The sequence below is a fragment of the Pediculus humanus genome, genomic scaffold (genome assembly GCF_000006295.1).
Source record: "Pediculus humanus corporis 1103172107423 genomic scaffold, whole genome shotgun sequence".
Lineage (NCBI taxonomy): Eukaryota > Metazoa > Arthropoda > Insecta > Psocodea > Pediculidae > Pediculus > Pediculus humanus.
Window position 1 is genome coordinate 557137 of NW_002987047.1, and position 24640 is coordinate 581776.

Sequence of the window (24640 nt, forward strand, 5' to 3'; positions counted from 1 at the left end):
AAAAATCCAATACCCTGAAACCAAATGTATAAAAATGTATTTTTCCCTCTGAATTCTAATAAGTAGGCAGGAACTAACCATGCCAGTTGAGCAAATAGCCATATTGCTACAAGTTTTCCACCCTCCATGAGTGACAAATTAAAATTTGGGTAATTTGGAATTAAAAGTGACAGGTACCAAATAAAGTATTGAGAAGTCAAAACTGGATTAAATGTCACAACGACAAATGTCTGTGCGAAAAGACAAAAAAGTAGAGTGGATTTTTTACCATAAAATATTGACAAGACCAACAATAATATCAATTGTGGTAAAAATAAAAGAATTCCAGGTTGATGAGGTTCCAAATAAAGCAAGTAAAAAAAAACAGAGAAATTATGTTTTGTATCTTTTCTTATCAAATGATAAAGAATGCTTTCTTTTAAATATTCATAGCCATAAAGGTAATAACAAAAGTAAGTTAGGAAACAAAATGTTATTATGCTAACCAAAACAAAAATTATTTGCTCTTTATTAGGATACAATTTTTTTATAAAATCTAATAATCGTAAAGGAATAGATTTAAAATTGTTTTCAGGTTTAAGAGCAAGGTACATTGGAAGTGAAAATATAATTGGATATAGTCTAATATGTACTGAAAGAGCTAAAAAAAAACCAGAAATTCCAGGTTTTTGCTTCAACAAAAAGTAAGCACTTAAAAGAACTGTTAAACTGATAATTGAATCCGAATTTCCTCTCGTAGATATAATAATCGCTAATGGATTAAAAATCCATGCTTGAACACATCTCACACTGGCACTATCAGAAAATTTTTGAGCTTTAGCAAAACACAAATATAAAATACTTATTAAAACATCAATGGCAGAGAACAAAATTTTTCCCCAAATGTGAAAAACTACATTAGGCACTAATAACCATGCTAATATTGGAGGATACCTATAGGTATGCCTTTCATATGGAGATTTACCCTCTGAAACATGCCTAGCAGCATCAGTAAAAACCTTATAATCAACATCTGTAAAAGGCACTGATAAATACTTATCATGCCACTCACCATATAATATAATTAATAATCTAATTCCAAGTCCTATTAACAAGCATTTAATTTTCCAACTCATGTTGAAAATTATAATTTAGTTTTTAATTTTGAAGCAGCACTCATTAAACAATTTTTAAATTTTTCAAATTCTTTACCACAAGAATTTAACTTAATATTTTCTTGTTTTAAAATGCACTCTGCATACACTTTTCCTTCAAATTTACATTTATTAATCAAATCTGGATAATAAGCCAGTCTGTTTTTATGTTTTTTTAAAGCTTCCATTTTTTTAAATATAAAAACTAATTAATCTTTAAATTCTTCATCAAGTTCCCTCTTGATTTGCCTTTTAAATTTCACATAATTATAACAATCGTTGAAAAATTCATAAAGTGGTTTTCCGAAAACTATTCCCAGGGAAATTGCAAGAATGGTGCAATTTACTAATTTAGGATGTCTATAATTAAAACCTTCATTTTTTAATATTGGCTTCTTTTTCACTGGGTTTGTCATCTTTTATTTCTTTACTTATATCAATCCCAGAACAAACTAATGATTCAGCTTTCCAAATTCTGCAGCATTTAATAAGTTCATCAATTACTTTTTGACAAGCTGTATCTTGAAAACCATTAGCTAAAATAATTAAAAATACCCAATAAATAAAAGCCCTATTGTATAATAATAAATTTTTATTTTTATTTATATATCGGAGTTAAAAAAAACTCCATGTAAATAAGGTTCTACTATTATTATTGGGTTATTAAATTTTTAACGAAAATTCAATATGAATTTAATTATAAAATTCTAAGAAAATTTATCGAAAAATATTTTGATTAAAAATTAGAATTGTAAATTTAAAAATGTGTATTTTAATTTTTTTTAATGAAATTTTTTTTTTTCAGAAATACGCCAAAATTTTCTCTATATGTTCCGATTTTGAATATAAAAGAACAATTTATTAAAAAATAAATTTTCTAACCTTTTAAACAAGTTTGAAGTTCACAGGCATTACGTTTACATGGATCCTTCTTCATTAAAAAAAATTAAAAATTTTGAGACTACTTATGTTACGAAAAAAAAAAAAAAAAAAATTTTTAACGGAAATAGAAGTCTGCTTCATTTTACCTTTCATAACTTTGTTAAAATTGTTTATCGATATATATTTTATTTGTTATGTAATCAAAATGACTAATAATTTTATTTCATTTTCTAAAAAATTTACTTATAATGTTTGTTTAAATAATAAATATTTTATTAGACAATTATATACGCAGGGTCAATCTCCGAAACCTAACGTTCGAGAATATTTTTATTACATCGACCATCAAGGTATGGTATGTATATTACATAAGGACATGAAAAACTTTAACATTTCCTACAAAAGTGTCAAAAAACAAAAATTTGAGACAGCAAAAAAATTCTAAATTAGTTTTTAAAATAAATATGAAATTTAACAATTTTTATTAATTAATACCATAAATTTTTATTTGTAATTTATTTTGTTTTTTTTTTTTTTCAGCTGTTTTTAGATGATGCAAAAATAAAAAATTTCACATCATGTTTTAAAGAAAAAAAATTTTTGGTATTTTTTTTTAAAAGACTTCGCTTTAATGAAAGTGGTAGATATGAAAAAGAATTTCCATACTTATCGCCATGTGGTAGAGAAACAAATTATGTCAGATGTGATGATGTTCCACTTGTTTTTACCCACATAATACCTGATCCGAATGATTCGAAACAGTACAGGTTCTGTTATGCTCATACAGGCGATGAGCTTTTTCTTAAATTCGAACCGGAAAAAATGATTATGTTACCTCAAACTGGAAGGGTTTATCATCCGGCTCCCAAACAAGTAGGTGGTATAGGCTTAGTTAAATCATCATTAGCAATTGAATTAAGCAAAAATTTTACTTTCGGTGATTCTGAAGAAAAACCTCCGACACATTTTATGTGGGATGGCACTAATTACAAACTTATTAAATGGTATGATTCATTATTAGAAAACAATACCATAAGTAAAATTATTTAATGTCGATTATACTTAATCTTAATAAAGAAAAAGAAAGTATAATTTTTCACAAAAAAAATTGTTTTGTTGTTATTAATTGTTAAGAAAAAAAATTGTTAAATTTTATATTTTGTTTTTTTTATCGGCTTGTTGGCAAATGAAATTTTTTATTTTATACTTTTAAAATAATTAAACTAAGAAAAAAAAAAAACAATTTTTTGTTGTCAATTACTTTCTTTTACTTTCTTTGTTAATTACTTTAATTCATTTTTTGTATAAAAAGAAACATAAAAAGTTAAACATGGATATTATGTGGATATTTTAGTTAATATGTGGATAAGTAGAAAAACAAAATTTTATAAAATAATTTATTATTAAAAACGTAATTTTTACAGCCAGTCGTATTCGTAATAATAAAAAAACAAACAAAAAAAAAAGTTTTACTTAAACTCACTCAAAATTGATTACATATTTTTTAAAGAAAAAAATTAACGGTTTTCAAAATGGCGGATTTTTTTTTGGCAGTATTAAAGCTATTATTTGTTCGAAAACATACTTCTAATAAACTTTTTTTTTTTTTAAATTTTTTTTCGTGTTGAATCGCAGGTTTTAAAATAAAAAACTTTTTTTAATACGATAAAACTATTAATAATAATAATAATAATAATAATTTAAATGAGTAAAAAAATTACAAACGATTTCTCGATGGTACTTCAGACTTCCAGGTAACTGAGCTTCTACCAACGTTTCTCAGTCTCATATCATTTGAATTTTCAATTTCGTCTTCTGATATTAAATCATGTGACGTATCAAAAGCTCGATTTATTTGTCCACCCTAAAAAATGTTGCCAAAGCTATTAATGGTAAACTCTTCATCTTTTTTAAATAAAGGTAAAGGTACTCACGGGTACGTCAGAAAAAACGTCACGAACGTTAATTCCAGCATTCGAACTTCTATGACTTCTACCATTGACTGATGGCGTGACTCCATATATGCTACCACCTCCGTAAATATCTCCATTTGCTCCTAATGTTTGCATTTTAGATTTTCTTCTTTCTGCCATTACAGTATTTCTTCTAACTTCCAACGCTTTTATTGTTTCCTTTTTCAAATGATTCATGCTCCTTCCCAAAATTGGCGTTCCTGTCAATCAAAAAAAATTAATTTCATTATTCGTTAAAGAAAGTATAATTATTACACCCTTTAAAATGAACATTATTTATTTATTACCGTTGAAAAGTTTTCCATTTTCTTCTTTCATTTTGAAAAATCTTTCCTTGAACGCAACATCTAAAGTACCGATCGTTCTTTTTCTCTTCATGTTATTTTCCAAATTGTGTATTGTTTTTCGTCTGCCGACATTTCCTGAACTCGAACCTGAATCGTTGTCGTATTCTCCATCCAAACCTCGAATTCTTTGTAGATTTTTAACGATATCGACCCCGTGTTTCGAAAGCAAAGTTTCCGAAGAATCTTCGATCTATAAAATCATTATAATTTAACGGTTTTGTTGTTTTCATTCAAAACTTTCATTCATAAAAAAAGGAAATACCTTTTTACTACAGCAGTTCAAAGTCGTAGAAGCCAAAATATGTGACAATGTACCAAATCGATGAAACAACATGGCGGTAAATTGTATTACGAGAATTAAAGCGAAGAAAAAGACGAAAACCAAACCGATGGGTTCCAATTGCAAATATTCTTTCGATATAAGAATCTAAATAAAACCCAAAAAAAAAAAAATTTTTTTAAACGATAATAATAATAATAATTCGTGTAGTCGATAAAAATTCTTTTTTTAAAATCACTAACAAAATTTTTGTTTTTTTCTAAAAGAGAGAGTGTGTTTGTTTTAAGTGTACTTTAAACATTTTTAATGTTTTATGTTTTCATAATTAAACTAACTTTTATGTATCTATTAACTGAAAACATTAATAAACTAAATTTTATTTATTTATGTAAATGTGTTATTTTTATTTGTATTTTTAAATATTGTTTATGTTTTTAAACTACTGCTAAATGTTTCCTATTAAACTTTTACATTAAACGTTATGAAATATTCACAGAACGTTAACAAAAAATAATAATAATAATAAAAGAATTAAGTATTTAATACAAACAAAATTTTGTGTTGTGAGTGTTTGTGTGTGCTTGTGTATAGAAAATAAAATTTCGAGTGATAGTAGTAGATATTATAGTATAACAGCATGCAATTCTTTCCTTTTTATGTTTTTATGTTTTGTTAGAATTATTTTTTCACATTTTTAACATTTTAAAGCAAAAACAAAAAATGGTCAATTTAATTTTTTGTTATATATGTTTTTTGTGCACGAACGTGTTAAAGAATTATAATTGTGTGTGAATAAGAAAAAAAATATAACAAAAAATAATTTGTGACCATTTAAAAAAAAAAAAAAAAATTCACATCAAAAGCGATGATGCATTTAATTATATTAAAATGATAGATTACGATTTGAATTTTTATATAAAAAATGCCAAATCTAAAATCTACCATTTTTTTTTTTTTTAAATGATTTTAATGAAATGAAATGAAAATTGCCAATCACTTTTGACTGAGTTTTTGTTGTTGTTGTTGTTGTTGTTGTTAGACGCAGATTCCATAACAAACAAACAAACAAAAGACACCGAAAAATTCATTCTATAAAAAGGTATTTTGCATTTTGTTATTATTGATCACCTTTATAGACCTTAACCAAAACAAACAAATTTAAAAAAAATTTTTTTTTTTTCTTTATGTGCAACATGCACCACCTCAATCATAATTTTCATATGAAATAAATTTGTCTGTTAAATTTATTTTTTTTATTTAAATAAAATCAAGCTTTAAACTTTGATTCGACCTGCTGAAGTTTAGTAAATAAATAAATAAATAAAAAACGCCACCAAAGAAATAGCCATGGCGAAGATAGAGAAAAGTAAAAAATTTTTTTTTTTTTAAATTTAATTTTCATTTTTTCATCATTATTTTTCTTTCTATTTTTTTTTTTTTTTTTAGTAAATTTTATTTTGTACATATATAGCCAGACGTATAGCCAGAAGAAGAAGAGAAAGAGGATAGGCATTCTTTTTTTTTTTTTTTTTTTTTATTATTTTCTACCTCTCCGGTCTCTTCAACTTGTGTGATGTTCGTCTTGACACCAAGTGGCCAATCAACGTGTAAATTGTCTTTATTCAGTTGTAACAAGAAGACGATCAATATGAACAATGCATTGAACATGAAGAATGCAAATACCGATTTATTTCTCAGTTCAACTAGATCTTTGGCAATACGAGCCTGGAACGATGTAACACCAAAAAAAAAAAAAAAAGCGAATTAATGATATGTGAAATGGTGATTTTTTCGAATGATTTACCTCTTGGGTAGAACTATCGTACGTGATGTTTGTCTTGACTCCAAATGGCCAATTTACATGAAGGTTGTCTTTGTTGAGTTGAAGTAAAAATACGATTAAGACGAATAAAGCATTGATCATAAAGAATCCCATAACGGATCTATCTCGTAGGTCTTTTAATTCGCGGGAGATTTTTGCCTGTCGTCGCATTTAAACGACAAAAATTTACAAAAAAAAAAAAAAAAAGAAAAAAAAGAAAAAAAAATTGAAAAAATTAATTTTGGAAAACCTATGTAAAAAAAAATTATTATTATCATTATTAATAAAAAAAAAGTCAGTAAATGTTTTGTACCTTAATAAAAAAAAAAGGAATTCGTTTGTATTTTTTAGGTAAAATTTACTGACTTTTTTTTTTTTTGTTAAACCTGAAATAAAAAAATGTTAAACCTTCACGTATTTCCTTTCTGTGGCCATCGATGCAAACCTATTTTTTTTTAAGAAAAAAACTTTTTAATAAAAATCAGGTACTCAATTATTTAAAAAAAAAAAAAATTAATTGGTTAAACTATCTCTGATTAAAAACAAATTTGAAATGTTGCAAATTTCTTTTTACTACTATTTTTCCCCCTCCCTCCTTCCCTTTTCTTCCTATTTTTCCCTCCTCTCATTAAAAAAAAAAAAAGGTAGAAACGCCCCCCACTTTTAAAATTTCACCGTTTTTTTTTCAGTAATTAAAAATTTCATATTGAGTACCTGAATGTGACAAAAGAAAACAACTTGTTTTACCTTTTCATCTTTATCTTCATCAATCGGATACAAATACTTTTCCAAAAGTTCCTGCCAAAATTTGATTTCTGCTTGTGGTAAAAAGTCGACTTCGCCTTTTTTTAAAGCTTTGTCTTCTATCCAATATGGATTCATTAAATCGTCGCGGTCGTTTTTCGGTTCTATTAAAAATTATCAAGGTTTAATAAAAAAAAAAAAGATGTAAACTTGTAATATTGTTATAAAGTTTAAGTACCTGTGGATACAGTTTCGCTATCGTCTTCACCTTCTTGATCTTCTTCTGGTGCTTCATGATGAGAATGAAGATGATCTCTACTACTTGTGGAAGTCGTTCTTCGTCGTCCTGAAGCAGCAGCATGTGGATCAACATGTCTGAAAAATAATTATGAGGGATTAATTAAAAATTACGTTTTCTTGTTCTTCCAAACAAATTGTTTAATTGTTTTTTTTTATACCTTTCGATATTTTCCATCCTTTTCTGAACTTCTTCCAATGATTCAGCGATTCTTAAAAGTTGTTCTTTTTCATCGATGGTTTTTGGATGTGTGCAAAACATGCACCTGAACAATCCAGCAAAGGATATGTCTAACGAACCTTCTTCATTATTATCACCGGTACCGATTCCTTGTAAAAATCCCAAAAGTGAATTTTGTCTAGCTTTTCTTTTAGCTTCTTCCGCGGCTTTTCGTTCCTCTTCCAGTTCCTAAAATTAATAGTACAAATAGTAAGTATTTAATTTTTTTTTTTTTTTTTTTTCAAAAATTAAAATTATTATTAATCACCTTTTTCGTTTTTTTAGTTTGCACTTCTCTCGTACCCCACGTGACGACGTTCAAATTCACAATGGAGTAAAGAATAAGCAACAAGTACATAGACGGAATGGCTAAAAGATACAACAAACCAGGAACAATACACCAAAATTCTTGCGGATGTAAACACGCTGCTATGAAAAACGATCCCGACAGCGCTATCAAAAATATTGCAGAAGGAGAACCGATACCGTCCTCGCCCAATTGAAGTGCCGTACCGACTATGACAGCCATCATAACTAACGCGTATCCCGTTGACAGTATTTGCGCGACTATAAGTTGTATGGGTCCTTTACACAAGAAACAAACGACCATAAAAAGAAGTATAGGAATAATGTTATAATAGAAAGAAGTCCAATTGTCGATTTTGAAAGCTGCTACGAAAGCTCCCACCAACATAAGAAATATGGTACCGGGTCCTAAAATGGTACCACCCATCAACATCATTTGATAAAATATATAAGGTAAGGAAATGTTGTCGTTTATTTTAATTGTTCTTTTATAATCCATAAGCAAATCCATAATGTTAGCCATAGTTGAGGGTACCCATCGACGACGTTGCGTGTAAAATTCATTGAAACTTTCTGGACAGTGAGTGTAAGCGTCACTTGCAGCCGAATATTCAACACGATATCCTCTTTGTAAGAGTAAAGTACAAAGCCACCGATCTTCTCCTGTTGAAACAAAACCTTTAACGTGACGCATTCATTTAAAAAATTATTATTATTATTTTTTTTAATTTATCTCTTTACCCTGATCGTATTGCACGTAATGTCTGGCCTCTTCTGATTTCGTTGTGTATTTTCTCATTACATTATCATCCATTAAAGCTTTACCACGGAAAAGAGAGAAACAACCAGGACTACAAAGTACACATCCGATCATATGTTCTGTAGCTTTTTGAAGCCAATGCCCAATAGCATATTCAAACATTTGATACCATACCATAGGCCCTAAAAAAAAAAAAAAAAAAAATGTTAACATTCCATTAAGAATTAATTCTAATCAAATGAATTTTTTTTTTTTTTTTAGCGTACCTGAACCGACGGGATGTATACGACCGCATGCAGCTCCCAAGTTTCTATTTTTCTTCATTAAATCTACAAGCAATTGCACGGCTTGAGGTTGAAAATCAATATCACCATCAAGAGTAAGAAGGTAAGTGTTATCAGCCATAACTTCTTTTCGATCGACAGAAATAGGAAGTTCCATTAATCTATGACCCAGTAGATAGTACATGTACATGACTTGACTCCAACGTTTCCTATGTCTTATTTTCGATTTATCCTTTAAGTGAGCATACATTTTAGTTTTTCCTGGCAAAGTCCAGACGAGACGTCCACCGTATGGAGTAGGATATTTTTTAGGTGGTTTAATTCTAATATTGTTCGTTTGATGAACGGCTTGAGCAGCTTCGTCCATCGTTGCAACTAACAATTTAACGAAACGATTAACGATAACGTTTTCAGTTTGTTCATCTTCTATTTCGAATGCATCGTCAAAGAAAATATGAGCTGGAATAACAAAATAATAATAATAATAATAATAATTTATCCGTTTTTTTGTAAAAGTAAAAGACGAAAAAAAAAAAAAGAAATATTACTTTCGAATTCGTAATAATTCTGATCGACTACTCTAAGGTATTTTTGAGCAACTCTTCTTGCACATTGATCTTCATCTAATCGCAAAATCGATTTCAACATTTCCATCATTTCTTCTTTTGTTTCGTGCCACATGGTAGCACAAGCAAATATTCTTGTGATATGGTCAGATGATTTAACATTTGATTTTGGAGCCGTGGAACTCCCGTCAGTTTGAACCGATATCGTTTCGTAATGTTCATCACCTTTTTCTAATTCGGCCAACTCCTACAATTAATAACGACGTACAATCACTTTAGAATTACGTAACGAATTTTTACATTTCAAAATGTATTTAATGTAAATATTGCATTAAAATAAATAATTATAATTAAAAGAAAGTTTTGGATAGAAAAAAAAGACAGAGAGAGAGAGAGAAACAAATTAAAATTAAAACAGACTTTAAAAAAAAAAAAAAGATTTTTAAAATAACAGAAAGCAGATTTTTTTACCCACACACACGCACACGCACACGCATGCATACATAAATAATTTTTATGCTAGTGTCAAGTCATTGATCATAAAAAAACGTTATATGACTAATTTAAACGTCCATTTTTTTTTTTTTTTTTTTTAAATATCATTTACTTATAAAATCTAATAATCTATCGTGACATTGCAAAATTCAATTTTTTTTTTTAAACAGTTGGAAAAATTGACCTTTTGTATATTTCACACTGACCTCTGTTTTAACATCCGCTTCGTCATCTCTTCTTCTATTTAATCCTAAAGATTGATCGATCAAGAGAGAGGAATACATGGGAGTGACGAAAAGTTTTTCCGTTGTGGCCAATCTTTCGCATTTTGGAGTCCAAATGTGAAGAGTTATCCATGTTTGTGACAGTAGCCATAATATCCAAATCCAACCGTGCTGAAAAAATCAATCGAAACGAAAAATCAATAATAATAATTAAAAAACCCCCCCAAAAAAAAAAAAAAAAAAATTGAATTTTTTAATTAACCTGTTTGAAAATAAATTCGTCCAAATAGAAAACGTTTGGAGATTCGAAAAATAAATAATCGGGTAAAAATCCCTGATAAAAACAAGGATCTTCGTTTCTTAATCCGCAAGCGGCAATTAGTAAAGAAATTGCAATAGGTATGGTTAAATTAACTGGAAAAGCGTAACTGAATCCTTGAATTAATATTTTACATGCAAATTTTCCTGTTGAAATTTCAAAAAAAAAAAAAAATTTTTATTACGTAATATTTTTTATTAAAAAAAAAAAACGAATTCGAGTGTAAATTTTTTGTGTTCCTCCTTACCGAATACATAACATAAATAACCGGCTTGAACGTGTATTAATAATATATAAATGGCAGCATGATAAGATGCATCAATATCGACGGTATCACCTGTCAATGTGAGATCTTGTAGATCCGGTAATGTACCACTTTGAATTTTAACCTGTTAATTAAATTAGAAAGTAAAAAAAAAAAAAAAACAACCAAATTCTTCATTAAAAAAAATAAAATAAAATTTTTTTATTTACCTCCGAAACCATAATTTTATGCGGTTGTAAAGACGGTATTAATAATTTAAAAAAATTACTGACGTTTTCACCCTTCATAAATATTAACAATACGGTCGAACCGAAAAAAAATAATATTTTCCATACTGAAATAACTGCATATGTTGAATAACGAGCTTTTTTAACCAATTCTTCTTTTATCGATCCTAAATATTTCATAAAACCTTAAAAAAAAAAAAAAAAAAAGGGGGCAAACGTTAAAAATCTCTGTCGAAAGTAATAATAATAATAATAATGACAGTAATGTTTATTCGTGATATAACGTTTATATTTAACACCTACGTTTTTAAAACAAATAAAAAGGGCGGAGAGGTAGGTAAGAAAATGTGGTACAAAAAAAAAATAAATTTTACTTTTTTTTTATTTATTACGTAATAATCATAACAATAATGATAATTTAATGTAAAAGTAATTTGTCATGAGTGATTTTTTTTTCTTAAAGTTCTAATTAATAATAATTTTTTTTTTTTTGATTTTGTATTTAATTTACACTTTTTGACGTTTAAAAAAAATTTTCGAAAGTTGTTTGACTACAATTCTCATAGGAAAATAAAGAAAGTAAAACAAAAAAAGACGGTTTGAATAAATATTAATAATAATAATAATTAAATAAAGCATTTTATTGAGCGTGTCACTCACTAACAAACGTTACAATTTTGTTCGTGTTTGTTTCTTTTTTTTTTTTTTGTTTGTTTGCAATTTCAATTACGTCATTACGTAACTGAATCATTTAAAAAAATTTTAAATCCGGTTTTTATTTTGTTTAAAACTTAAATTACGTTAAAAATAATTTTTTTTTTTATTTAGAGAGTTTAAAAAGGTTAAATAAGTAATTAAAATAGTGAGAATCGTGTCAAAGACAAATAACCTCGACTATATGTGAAAAAAAAAAAAAAAGTTTTTTTTAAAATTTTTCTTTATTGCACACCCTGAATTTATACAACGTTAAATGTCAAATTAAAATTTTTTATACACATAAAGTGTTGTTTGCTGACTCATTACGTAAATTTTTTAATTATTAAATTTTTAATAATAATAATAATGAGGATAACAATAAAAAAAAGGGTCGTTACGAAACGGTTATTAAATTGTCTTGAATCAAAAAAAAAAAAAAACCTTTTTGTTATGAATTCATCATTTTAACTTACCTATTCTCGATTGTTTTGTGGTGTAATTTTCCCACCATCCGCACGATATCAAAGTTATCGAAATGGGTATCACCCAAATTTTTGGCCTTTTACCACCGTCTAATAAAGGCCAAACAATCAAACCTGTTGCTTGTGCGACAATTGCAAGAAAATCAACGATTGATTTGACAAATTTTTTTGGTTCTTTGTTATTACGAGATAAAATACCTGGAAAAAAAAAAATTTTTTTTATTTTTTTTTCCCCCTTATCCCCTCCCCGTCCTCCTCCTCTTATAAGTGCTAATCTACCGCATGAAAAAAAAAAAAAAAAAACTTTTCGTAGGTCAAAAGTTTTTAAAGTTTGAATTTACGTGTTTACCCTGTTACCTTGATCTTAGGAAAATGCCGTCATTACAAAATTTACAACGTAACAGTAAATTTTTTTTCGTCTTAATAAATCTTTTATGTTTTTTTTTGTTTGCAAAATTAAAAAAAAATTTTTTTTTTTTTTTTTTTTTTAGCGAATATTGGGAAATCGTTATTCCGTTAATGATAATTCAAAAATAACAATGATCGTTTTTTAATGAACGTTAAAAAAAAAAAAAAATTATTTTAATGATAAAAATTACCTAAAACACCGGGTACTAAACAAACGCAATTTGTCAACATGGCACCCCTTACGACGTCTATTTCCGGAAGTACCACAAAGACTAGGAGAGCCATTCCGAACGTGTGTAATGATTCCATGAGTCCGACGAAAAGCAATGTTGAAAATCTAGGTTTGACGGATGATTTAAAAAAGCATATCCTCAAGGATCGAATTAGGGTACCTAATTCAGGTATTGTAAATGCTACGACTAGAGCCCACATCCATGCCGTTCTTTCAACCTCTGGAAGGCTTACGACAAACTGCATATCTCGTCCTGTTAACAAATCAAATTATTTTTTTATGTTGAACAAAATGTCGACGATTGTTAAAAATCAAAATTATTAAAAAGTTTTAAAAAAAAAAAAAAAAAATTATTCTTGACATTTAAAAGGAAAAGGACGCGGAGTAATGAAAAATAAATTGATTAATTGCATAATAATAATAATAATAATCGGAATAAAAAAAAGGTATACGTATATATAAGAGCACATTGAAAAAAAAAAAAAAAAAATCAAATGTAATAACGTTCGGACACGAAATAAGTTAAAGAAAATAATAATAATTACTAAAGGAAGAAAGAGAGAGGAAACGTCAAGGTTGAAGGAATATGGCAACTTTAAAGTTTCACATACTTTCACCGAATTAATTTTTTTTTTCTTTACTTTTTGGGCCGTTAATTTTTTTTTTTACAGTCCACATGGATTTGTTGTTGTTACATGATGACGTCACAAAGAGATTTAGGACATGAACAAACGACTCACCTAATTTTTTATTACAATACGGTATAACTCTATCCTCTCGCAATTGAGAGGTCATGAGTAAAAAGGTTCCTTTTGCCACGACACCCGATACCAATACGATTATGAACGTGAACAAATACGCGATGACTTTTAAAACTTGCATCGTCATGTCCAGGCATCTTTGATTGGCCATGGAACCGCTGTCGATTTTTGGTGGAGGATTCCTGAAAACGTCCCATCCTCTCGTACTTTCCGACGATACTTTTTGACTGGAAAAAATATTTTTTTTAAAAAATAGTATTATTATTATTGAAGGTAGATATCGATCGTGATTTATCCGAGGAAAATTCCAGAAAAAATTTAAAAAGTGATTTTTTAACTTCACGATTGTTGTTGTTGTTGTTGTTTGTATTGAAGGAAAACAAAATTTCGAAATCATAAATCGTGTTCCGAAAAATTCCCGTTCCAAAATTTCCCTTTCGGTATCATTAAGTAAAAAAAAATTTTTTTAAAATAATTTCTCAAGGTTTTTTTTTTTTTTTATTCGATACCTTAATGGGCGTGCCCCCCTTTTTATTTTTACAAACCTTACACGATTCGATAGTTTTCATTTTATATAACGTTAAAAAAAATTTAATTTCGTCGGTCGTAAACATTTTTCACGGTAATAAAAAAAAAGAAAAGAGAAAGTAAGTAAAAGCAACAATAATCTAAATAAATCCAAAACCGGAAGTTCCAAAAAAAAAGGAAAATTTTTTTCGAAATCGAATAATCAATGAACCTTTTCGAAATTTTCCATCCAGTGAAAACAAAACAAAACAAACTGGAAAACAATGGTAAAATTGTATCTTTCTTTGAAATCCTCGTTTGTTGTGGGAGTAAATCCAAGGTTATCCTTTTTATTTCCTTCTATATCACGATTCTTTCTTTTGAATGTTGAAAATTATTATTATTATTATTGCACCACCATTATTATTTTCTCTCCAGTCAACAACAACAAAAAAAAAAATTTTTTTTTGTTGTTTCCATTGAATAAAAAAAAAAAAAAAAAATATTTGACATTATGTATGTATCTTTTTAAATCTGCGTCCTTCCTCGCTATAAAAATTTTTTTTTTTGGAGAGAAAAGATAATAATAATAATTCAAAACTAAATAATAATAATAATATTGTTTTATATAAAAAATTCAGGGTAATATTACCCAATAACTCGTCTGACATTTTAATTTCTAATTTAATATAAAAAACGGTGAAAACGAAAATTTTCTTTTTTTTTTTTTTTTAAACAAACTGGAAATCTTACTGGAGACATTTCTTTTCTCCCCCTCCCTTTTTAAAATTGTTTGAAATTTCGTCGTCGTCATCATCGCGACCTTCGAAAAATATTTAAAAAAATGAATAATGTTATTTGAAGGTTTTGTTATCCTTTCCTTCTGAGGCTCTACATCGACCTTGGTAACACAGTAAAAAAATTCCGTTATTAAGACAAAAAAAAAAAAAACATTCTCCAAAGATTTGTTTTTAACAACCTTTGGTCAGTTTTATTACTCCATTATTAAGACGAGTTTGTTATTCTATAATAATAAAAAAAAAAAAGGTTTCGATCGATGATGGGTTTATTATAATCTTTCTTCTGGAAGCAAGTTTTTTTTTATCCTTAGAAAAAAAAGGCAAGGACAAATTAACCACGAATAAAACAAAAAAAAAGCTCAAATTAAAAAGTTTTGGAATTGACTCACGTAGTTTTAATATAAAAGACAAAGGAAAGCTTTTTCTTTCTGACGGTTTCTGGTTTTTTATCCTTGCGGACTTTGAACTTATCGAGTAGTTAGAGTTTAGTGTAGGAGAACAAGAACTTTTTAAAAACCTGCAGGTTTCAGGTATTAATTAATAAAAAAAAACCTTACCTTCCACCGTAAATTTCTTGATTTAGCGGCGTAGCTTCATCTTCGTCGGTGAAATCATCTTCTGATGGTACACGACGCCCCTGATTTTGGGGCGGTGCCATCCTACAAAAAAGAAAATTTCGCATTACAACAAATTAATTTTTCATTTTTTTTTTCGATAACAAAACAGGGCGCGGTTTTTAAATATTTTTTAAACTTTTTTGGTTTTGCTTTTTTTTCTTTTTCTTTCTTGTTCGGTTTCAAGGTTTTTCTTTTTCTTTTTTTTTTTTCAATACTTTCTCACCGGATCGAATAAAAATAATAATAATAATAATAATAGCACATAAAGTATAAAATGTGACCAGTTATGAATATTTTTTTATAAATTATTTATATTTAGGTGTTATTTGACGTGAGTTACGTGTGACCTTTGACATTATTACTCGTTTACGTCTCGACTAAAAAAAAAATAAATAAATTTCTCTTTTTTTTTTTTTTTTTTTTTAAATAATTAATAACTAGAAATGAGTAATAATTTGGTAACATTTTTTTTTTTTTTTTTTTTTTTTTAAATTCTAGCATCATTTAAATCCTTATGGTTGTTGTTGTTTATAAATTTCAAACGGTTACAAAATTCATAATGATGATAATAATAATAATAATAAAATGATCTTTGAGAAAAAAAAATTTTTAAAATAAAAAAATTTTCACGGAGTCTTGCGACATTTTCTTTTTTTTTTTTTTTTTTATTATTATTAAAAAAAAATTGACTAATGTGAAAAAATTTTATGTTTTCCTAATTACGTAATTAATTTTCATAAAAAATATTATTATTATTATTATTTTTTTTTTTTATTAAATTTTAGTTAATTCTTCTCTTAATCCCTCCCTCCCTTTCTCGACCCCAAAAAAAAAAAAATTCAATAATCTTTCCTTATTTTTATTCAAGTACTAAAAATTTTTATGAAACATTATTATTATTATTACTATTATTATTATTATTACCGTATTAATTTTTTTTTAGTTAAAAACTCATCATGGGTATGTTTTAGTAAAGTTTAAAACTAAAACCAATAAAAATTTTAGTGGAATTAATGGGAGAAAAAAAACCGGGGGAAGTATTGGTCAATAGTTTTCAGTTTATAAAACGATTTTAAAGGTGTAAAAAAAATGGGTGCGTACATACCCGTTAAACTCATTTTTAGAACCTTGAATTTTATTAATAATAATAATAATAATAATAATAATAAAATGATTAAGGGCGTGGACTTGCACGGTTATCTAATTAAAACGCAATTGAATGTTTTTTTTTTTTTTTCCATTTTCTACTCTCGAAATAGAAAAACCTTAAGAGCGAATAATAAATTAAAAGGTAACAATAATAGTAATAATAATAATTTTTCGTATTGTTTTTAACAGATTGATAATAATAATAATAATAATGTTACTTTCTTTGTTGATTATTCCGGTCGATTTCAATAAAAAACGATTAACAGACGCGATTTATTAATGTTTTATCGATTAATATTTTTTTATAATGCATAATCATTAATTAAATTCTTAAAAGGCAAAATGAAAAAAAAAAAAAAAAAAAATTTTCTTCTTTAATAAGTAATAGATTCATTAATTAATAAATTACGTAATTTTTTTTTTTAAATATAATATATTTTAAAGTAAGAGTTATTACGAAAGGGATTTTTTTTTATAACGGATACTCTTATCCGAACGGATTACTCTTTAATTAATTAATAAAAAAAAGTGAATTAAGAGTTTTATTTCGATTGAATAAACATAAAATTTTTTTTTGGGGGAATTATTTAATAGAATCGAGTATATTAAAAAAAAATTGTCTATTTACACGTCTATTTTCTTAAAAAAAAAAAAAAAAAACATTTTTGCGGTTACGTGAAAGGAATAAATAAATTTTTTTTTCTTTATAACTTTCAATAAACCTTGATCGATTTGAAATCGCGAACGGATTTTTTTTTTTTTATTTATAAATTTTGCTTATAAAAAAAAATATGTCTACCTAAATGCTCTCTCTCTCTCTCTTTAACACGTTTACAAAGACGCATTGAATCGAGGGGGTTAATTTTAAAGAGTTTTTTGCACCTTAATATGTCCTTGCAATTTATTTTATGTGTTGTAAAAAAAAAAAAAAAAAATTTTTTTATAATGACTGAGACTCTGACTCTCGTAATAAAAATCTAGTTTTTAAAATTAAATAAGTTGGTTTTCCATTGCCGCGCGTTTTTTTTTTCTTTCATCTCCTTTTTTAAACATTTAAGAAGGTGATCAAGTGTTTCATCTTAAATCGATTATATATATCTTCTGTTGAGTTTTGTGAAAATAAGAAAATTTTTTTTTTTCGTACGTGTCATTTATTACGTTATCTTTACGTAGATTAATAATTTGGCAATGAGATTTTTACAGAGGTACATAGTGGTACATAAAAGTGGTTTAAATAGGCTTATTAACCCCCTAAAAAAAAAAAGTCAAGGGAAAATATATATATTTGATCATAATGAATTGTGATTGTCGGACTCGAAACATTTAAAAAAAAAATTACAATTTTTTTTTTCTAAGGCATATTATTAAATAGGTAAAAACTATTCTTCGTAACAGAAACGGATTTCTCACAAAAAAAAATAAGAAAAAATTTCGACCTAAATGCCAAGGTCTAATTATCCAACTCCCTTCCTTATCCATACGAATCACAATACTTATTATTATTATTATTATTATTATTATTATTATTATTTTTATTATTATAAATTTCTTGACACTACGAATTAATTTAAAATTAAAAATTTTATTCATTTTTTCGTTTACGCATCTCAAAAATTTCAATTTTTCAAAATTACGTTTGTTTAAAAAAAATATCGATCGATCGATCGATCGATGGATCGATCAAAAAAAAAAAAAATAATAATAATAATATAGTCTAGTCAAAATAATTTTTTCGTCTACAACCTTGTAAATTTATGTCTGTGAATTGTAGCCGACTAATTAAATCGTGTTAGCGAAACATTTGTTAGGTACCCAAGATACCCGAGGGTGAATATAAATGCGACACAAGTTTTTATTTGTAATTTAGAACATGTTTCAAGTTCGTATTTTTATACTTATATATATTTTTTTTCAAACAAAAACCTGAAAACCTTAAATTAATAATAATAATAATAATAATAATGACAATTTAAATGATAGATGCATTCATTTTATAAAAATAATATTTTTTTTAAAAAGAGGTTTTTACGTTTATATAATTAATCAATTGATTGATTATTGGATTAATTATTAATAATTTATAAAAAAACGTGAACGAAACGCTTTAATAATAATAATGATGATGATTACGTAATATTTTTTTTTTTTTATTAAATAATTGGTTGTTTTTGAAAATGGTCGGAATGGTCGTCGTGATTGAAATCTAACCGCGGTAATAATGAATAGAAAAAAAAAAACTCAGACAAATCAATAAACGAAATAAGTACCCGGAAATAATTTTTATTATTATTATTATACGTTAAATTATTAAAACGCGGCACTCTTTTTACCGAAATTAAATTTAAATTTTATAGAATGATGAAAAAATTGTTTGTTTGTACGTGAGCAAACGTTGAGCGGTCGGTTGTTACTTAAGTTAAGCAAAGAAAATAAAATAAATTGTTTTAATTTTTTAATAAATAAATAAATAAATTTCGATTTGATATAAAAAAAAATGAATTGATTTCTATTAGTCAAAAGTAATGAACGACGTTCATGACCAAAAACGATTTTAATAAATATTAGATTGTTGTTGTTGTTGTTTTACTTAAACTTTTTTTTACCTTCGATATTGAAAGAAAAAAAAAAATAAAATATTTATCAACGTGGGTTTTTAGGTCGATATCGATCAAGGTTTACAACTTAAAAAAAAAAAAAAGTTGTTTAAAATTATTTATCCCTCTCTTGAAAATTTATTTGACAAATCCAACAGGAATTAAATTATTATTATTACTACTTTACGTCATTTACGTTAAAAAATTCTTTAAAGGATTTAAGGTTTTGTTGGGTAGGATAAAAAATACTACAAGGACGAGGAATTTTTTTTTTTTTTTTTCATTGCACTTCGATCATTCGAAACAAACAAAACAAAAACCACATTATTATGTCTCGAAACATTTTTAACCGCTAAAAATAAAACTAAAAAAAATTTGGGTTTGTTAACAAAAAAATATTATGCAACAACCTAAGGTATTAAAAAATGGTACAGATCGAATCAAATCCTATTGGAAATTAAAAAAAGTCGCATTCATAAAAACAATAATTAAAATTTTTAAAAATGAAATTTTCATCTTTTTTTCTCTAATATAAACTCGATAAAAATTATTTATTATTATTATTAATTAAAATAAAGTTAAAATTCGATTGATTATAGTAGTAGTAGTTAAAAAGTAGAACATATCTAAGTTTTTATCCTCCAGCTATATAAACTATAACTATAAAAATCAAAATGTAAATTATACGATATACGATTCGATTTCATAACATTTCATATCGATTTTTTTTTTCGTAAGATTGACAACGTCTGACACTTTTTTACACGTCAATGAACACGTGGATTCAGTTTAAATCTCATAACACGTATAAAAAATAATAATAATAATAAATTTAAAGAATTAAACGGAAGTTTTTTTTTTTTTTTTCTAATTTTAAAAAACCGTTTAAATTTAGGAAGAAGAATAATGATTCTCTTACACTGACTTTCAATATTTAAATGAAAGCAAAAATTATAAAAAAAAGAGAAAGGAATAATTTATCTAAAGAAAAAAAAAAAACGTGTGATAATAATAATAATAATAATAATAATAATAAAGGAAGAACAATAATTAATAGCTACTTTAAAAAAAAAATATAAATAAATGCGGATGCAGACGACGACGACGTGAAAAAAAATTTTTTTTGGTTTTCTAACAAACAGTCAGTTTGTTCTGACAGGTAGCATACAAAAAAAAACTTTATAAAAATGTTACAAACAATGAAACGTGTAATTTAAAAAAAAAAAAAATTATACGAAGTAAAAAAATAATAAATATTATTTCAAATTATCACCATGTTATGGTAGAAGTGGTTAACGATAAGAAAAAAAATAAATAAATAAATATTATTTGATTGTAAGCCACGGAGCGGCCATTTTGTTTTACGTTTTCATATTTAATGATTTATAAAGGAAAAAAATAAAACCCGTTAAATAATAATATAATTAAAGAGAGTATAAATAATGATGATGGTTCCATTGTTTTTATTTAAAAGTTCTTTTTTGTCTTTTAGGTCTCGTGTCAACAACCATTAACGATACGTTTGACCTTTTCCCTACCTTTTTACGTGACTTTAATGTTAAATAATTCAAAAACTTTAAGATTTTTTCGGACAATATTCCCCCAGTATTATTATTATTTAAAAAAAAATTTTTTTTTTGGAAAGGTTGGATTAAGATAATTTCGGATGTTATGATAAAAAAAAAAAAAAAAAAAAAAAAAAACGAACAAAGGGCTCCCGAGATAAATATTTAAAATCTACCATTCGGTGACTTAACAACGCAAAGGAAAAAAATTTTTTTTTTTTTTTAATTTTTAACCTTTTTGATTTATTTTATCCGATCTTTCATACTTGAATTCAGATGACTAAAAGGCTAATTTATTTTTTTAAAAACCCTCCCCCCCCAAAACAAAAAAAAACATGAAAATCGTTATGTAATTTTAATAATTTATGTTACTCGTTAGTAAAATAAAATTTTTTTTTTTTAAAGAACGTTACGTAAAAAAAATCATTTGTCCGGTCACCGACAACAACAACAACAAACAACAACAACAAATTTTTTTTTTTTTTTTTCTAAATAGTTTGCGTTTAAATTTAACTTGAAAAAAAACTTATATCCACGTATAAAAATTTATGTATTCGAAAAGCTCATTTGTCATTCTAGAATGTATCATTTACGTGTACAGAATCATAACTATTGGACAAAAGTTTTTATTCATGTTGGTACATTTAAATATTTAACGATAATATTATTCCATATGCCATAGAGAGAGAGAGAGAAACTTTCCAAGTTAGTAAAAGCAAAATAATATTAATAATAATAATAATACGTCACGACAAATATTGGCATCTTGGAGAAAGAAAAAATAATCATGACGTGAAATTTTTTTTTTTTTTTCTTCTTGTTAACGACATGACAAATCTAAAAAATTATTAATTGAAGTTTAAAAAGCAAAATAAATAATCGAAATAATTTTTTATGATTTTTTTTTACAAACCGGAAGTTATTTAAGTAACGAACTTTTTCCGAGAGAGATATATTTAACCAATTTTCATTTGCCTTTTTCTATTCGATTTAATGTGTTTTAAAAACGTTACTCGTCAAATAAAAAATTATGAAAAAATTTTGAAAAAGTTATGAGTATTGGGTCAAATAAAAAATGCGGTAATGTAAAAGATGAGTAAAAGAGAGGGGGAGACAAATTAAATGAGTTCAAACCACGAAAACAAATTTCATAACATTTTCAATTTAAATTAAAAAAAAAAAAAAAGTAAAACTGGTACGACGAGAGTGAAAAGTCAAATGGAACGCGTTAAAATTGTTATTTGTTTTATGAAAAAAAAAAAAAAATATTATAAAAGATGAGCCTGAGGAGATTTTGTTTTGTTTATAATAAATCAATTCATATAGAAAAACGTTCCCACTTATCAACGCGAAAAAAGATAATAAAAAAAAACTTTTTTTAAATTTAAACAAATTTTAAATATTAAAAGTACAAAATTCAAAAAAAAAAAAATGGCGGAAATCCCAAAATACAATTTTTTTTTCCCACCCCTTACGAATTTTTAATTAATTTATTTTTATTTTTCAAATGATTCTTCGAGATGCTCCCATTGTTTTCCCATTAAAACGAGTTTAAAAAAAAAAAAAACGATATTTTACGATAATTCGTGTTTTGTTTACTTATTTGCATCTGTTCATCACATTTGTTAACATTGAAAACAAAACAAAAAAAATTGTTTAGAATGCCAAAAGTTTTTAACGTTCGTGGGATAGTGTTAAATAAAATAAAAATTAATTTTTCGCGAGTTATTCACGTATAGCAAAAAAAAAACCGAATCAAACGTTGAAAAAATATTAAAGAAGACGAATTGATTTATATTTTTATGAAAAAAAAAAAGGTAAACATTTGTTATTTATTTATTTTCTCGATTACTATCCGAATTTACAATAAACTAAAATAAATCTTTTATCTTTCGAGTTATAATAAATATTAAGGATTACTCACAACAACAAAAATTAATATTATTAATTTATTCTCTTTAAAAAATTGTCAAATTTTTTTTTTGGGGGAAAAAAATTTATATTTTTACTTTAAATTTATTCCAAATAATATTAAATATTTAACGCGTATATAATATCAGTATGAATAAATAAATAAATTGGGCCTAAAAATAAAATTCTAAGCAAAAAAAAAACGTAAAAACCAATTAAAAATTCAAACCATAATTTTAAAAAAACGGTTTTTTTCATAGAGAAATAAAAACAATTAAAATTTCGTGTAATTAAAAACTTTCTGTGAATCCAAAAGAAATAATAAAAAAAAATTAGTTTTTTTTTGTTTTCGAATTTCCTTCCTCGTTTTCATTTATAATTATATATAATTATAACAAATTTAACTACAATCAAATAATAATAATAATAATAATAAAATGTCTTCCGCGTTTTATTTGTTTTTTTTCTTTATTTAATGTTTGTCGTTTTTGCAATTATACGCGCCATTTTATCGCGGCATGATAAAAACAAAATCTTCTGCTGCTACTTTTATTAATTAAATTATTATTATCATTCTTGATTTTGTTCGTTTATGTATAGTAATAATAATAATAAATATCATTGCCATGTTTTATTTGTCATTTTCATATTGAAAAATTTAATTTAACTTTGCTTATTTCTTTTAACTTTGGGTTATCATTATTATTTTTTAATTAAGGTTAAAAAATTCTCGAATGATTAAAATTATTTCCCCCCCCCATTTACCTCGAAGTTGTTTTAAGCGGAAAACTGATGAAAAATTGGAAATTTTAAATTTTATTTTAACGTATTTTAAGAGGGTTTTTACACGAGAAAAAAAAAAAAAATGATTCATAAAAAACCCCCTTAAGGGTCGTTAATTAATTTTTAGTTCTTGAAAATTAAAATTAAAAGCAATTTTTTCGTTTTTTTGTTAGTGAAAGTTTATTCACAATTATTAATACGTAAATTATTATAAGTAAATTAAAAACGAGGGAAAAAAAAAAAGCAAGAAAAAAAACCATTTCAATTAATTTTTTTTTTTTTTAAATAACAAAATTAACGTATATATAATATTTACCTTGACCTTAGATGTTTGATATATAAAAGAATTTAAAACATTTTTTAATAACAACCAGCGAATAACTTTATTACAACTTAAACATGTTTACTTAACAAACACTTTTTTAAATAATTTATAATTCGAAACAAACAAAAACGTTACATTTTCCTTAAAAAAAAAAAGAAATTATTTTGCAAAATGAATAACTTCTTCACAATAAAGTTTTAACAACAGCAGCAATTTTGCCAACTTTTGTTAAAAAATGCGCGCGGGGTAAAAGTCATAGAGTATACGAAAAAAAAGGACAATCGTAAAATGACGTAATAGATTCAATTTATCGTAATTTGTTTAATAATATTTAACAAAAGAAAACTAGCAGTTGAAAAAACTTTTTATTTTTTTTTACTTTTCGTACGAATAATAATAATAAAATGATTGTAATCATTTGAACCCATGAGCAAACTCTTTATATAAATCAAAAACCTATTTAAATTGTTTTCTTTTTAAATAAAATTAAAGTTTTGACTAAATAAATTCCCGTTTGAGTAACCAGTTTTTTTTAAAAAGAAATAAAAATTTTTATTATTACTTCCTAAATCATTTATTATTATTATTATTATTATATTTTTTTCCGTAGCGCTCTACAATAATATTTATCTTTTGTTTTGAATATAATAATGAAATTTCATTAAA

At 25.7% G+C, this 24640-nt stretch overlaps 4 protein-coding genes across 4 annotated transcripts in view; 1 reads left to right on the forward strand and 3 right to left on the reverse strand.

Moving 5' to 3' along the window:
* Phum_PHUM073070 (GPI mannosyltransferase, putative) overlaps positions 1 to 1321 on the reverse strand; it is a gene marked incomplete at both ends in the record, with an annotated part of 1595 nt that extends 274 nt beyond the window's left edge. The window contains 2 exons of the mRNA XM_002423549.1: positions 14 to 1084; positions 1192 to 1321. Of these exons, the coding sequence (XP_002423594.1) occupies positions 14 to 1084; positions 1192 to 1321 (1201 nt within the window). The remainder of the gene's footprint in view (positions 1 to 13; positions 1085 to 1191) is intronic.
* Positions 1322 to 1508: 187 nt separating this feature from the next.
* Phum_PHUM073180 (uncharacterized protein) lies at positions 1509 to 2168 on the reverse strand (the record flags this gene model as incomplete). The annotated part of the gene is made up of 2 exons (XM_002423550.1): positions 1509 to 1669; positions 2162 to 2168. The coding sequence occupies 2 exons, from the start codon at positions 2166 to 2168 to the stop codon at positions 1509 to 1511; spliced, it is 168 nt and encodes a 55-aa protein (XP_002423595.1).
* A 52-nt stretch (positions 2169 to 2220) lies between these two features.
* Phum_PHUM073190 (uncharacterized protein) lies at positions 2221 to 3065 on the forward strand (the record flags this gene model as incomplete). The annotated part of the gene is made up of 2 exons (XM_002423551.1): positions 2221 to 2370; positions 2556 to 3065. 2 exons carry the CDS (start codon positions 2221 to 2223, stop codon positions 3063 to 3065), a joined length of 660 nt encoding a protein of 219 aa, XP_002423596.1.
* Positions 3066 to 3732: 667 nt separating this feature from the next.
* Phum_PHUM073200 (chitin synthase, putative) lies at positions 3733 to 15688 on the reverse strand (the record flags this gene model as incomplete). Its single annotated transcript, XM_002423552.1, has 21 exons — positions 3733 to 3879; positions 3950 to 4188; positions 4276 to 4525; positions 4598 to 4762; positions 6420 to 6596; positions 7185 to 7345; positions 7420 to 7556; positions 7640 to 7887; positions 7967 to 8667; positions 8746 to 8946; positions 9031 to 9507; positions 9597 to 9845; positions 10294 to 10504; positions 10596 to 10798; positions 10900 to 11041; positions 11083 to 11088; positions 11127 to 11329; positions 12314 to 12520; positions 12922 to 13215; positions 13703 to 13950; positions 15588 to 15688. 21 exons carry the CDS (start codon positions 15686 to 15688, stop codon positions 3733 to 3735), a joined length of 4767 nt encoding a protein of 1588 aa, XP_002423597.1.
* Positions 15689 to 24640: the final 8952 nt, after the last annotated feature.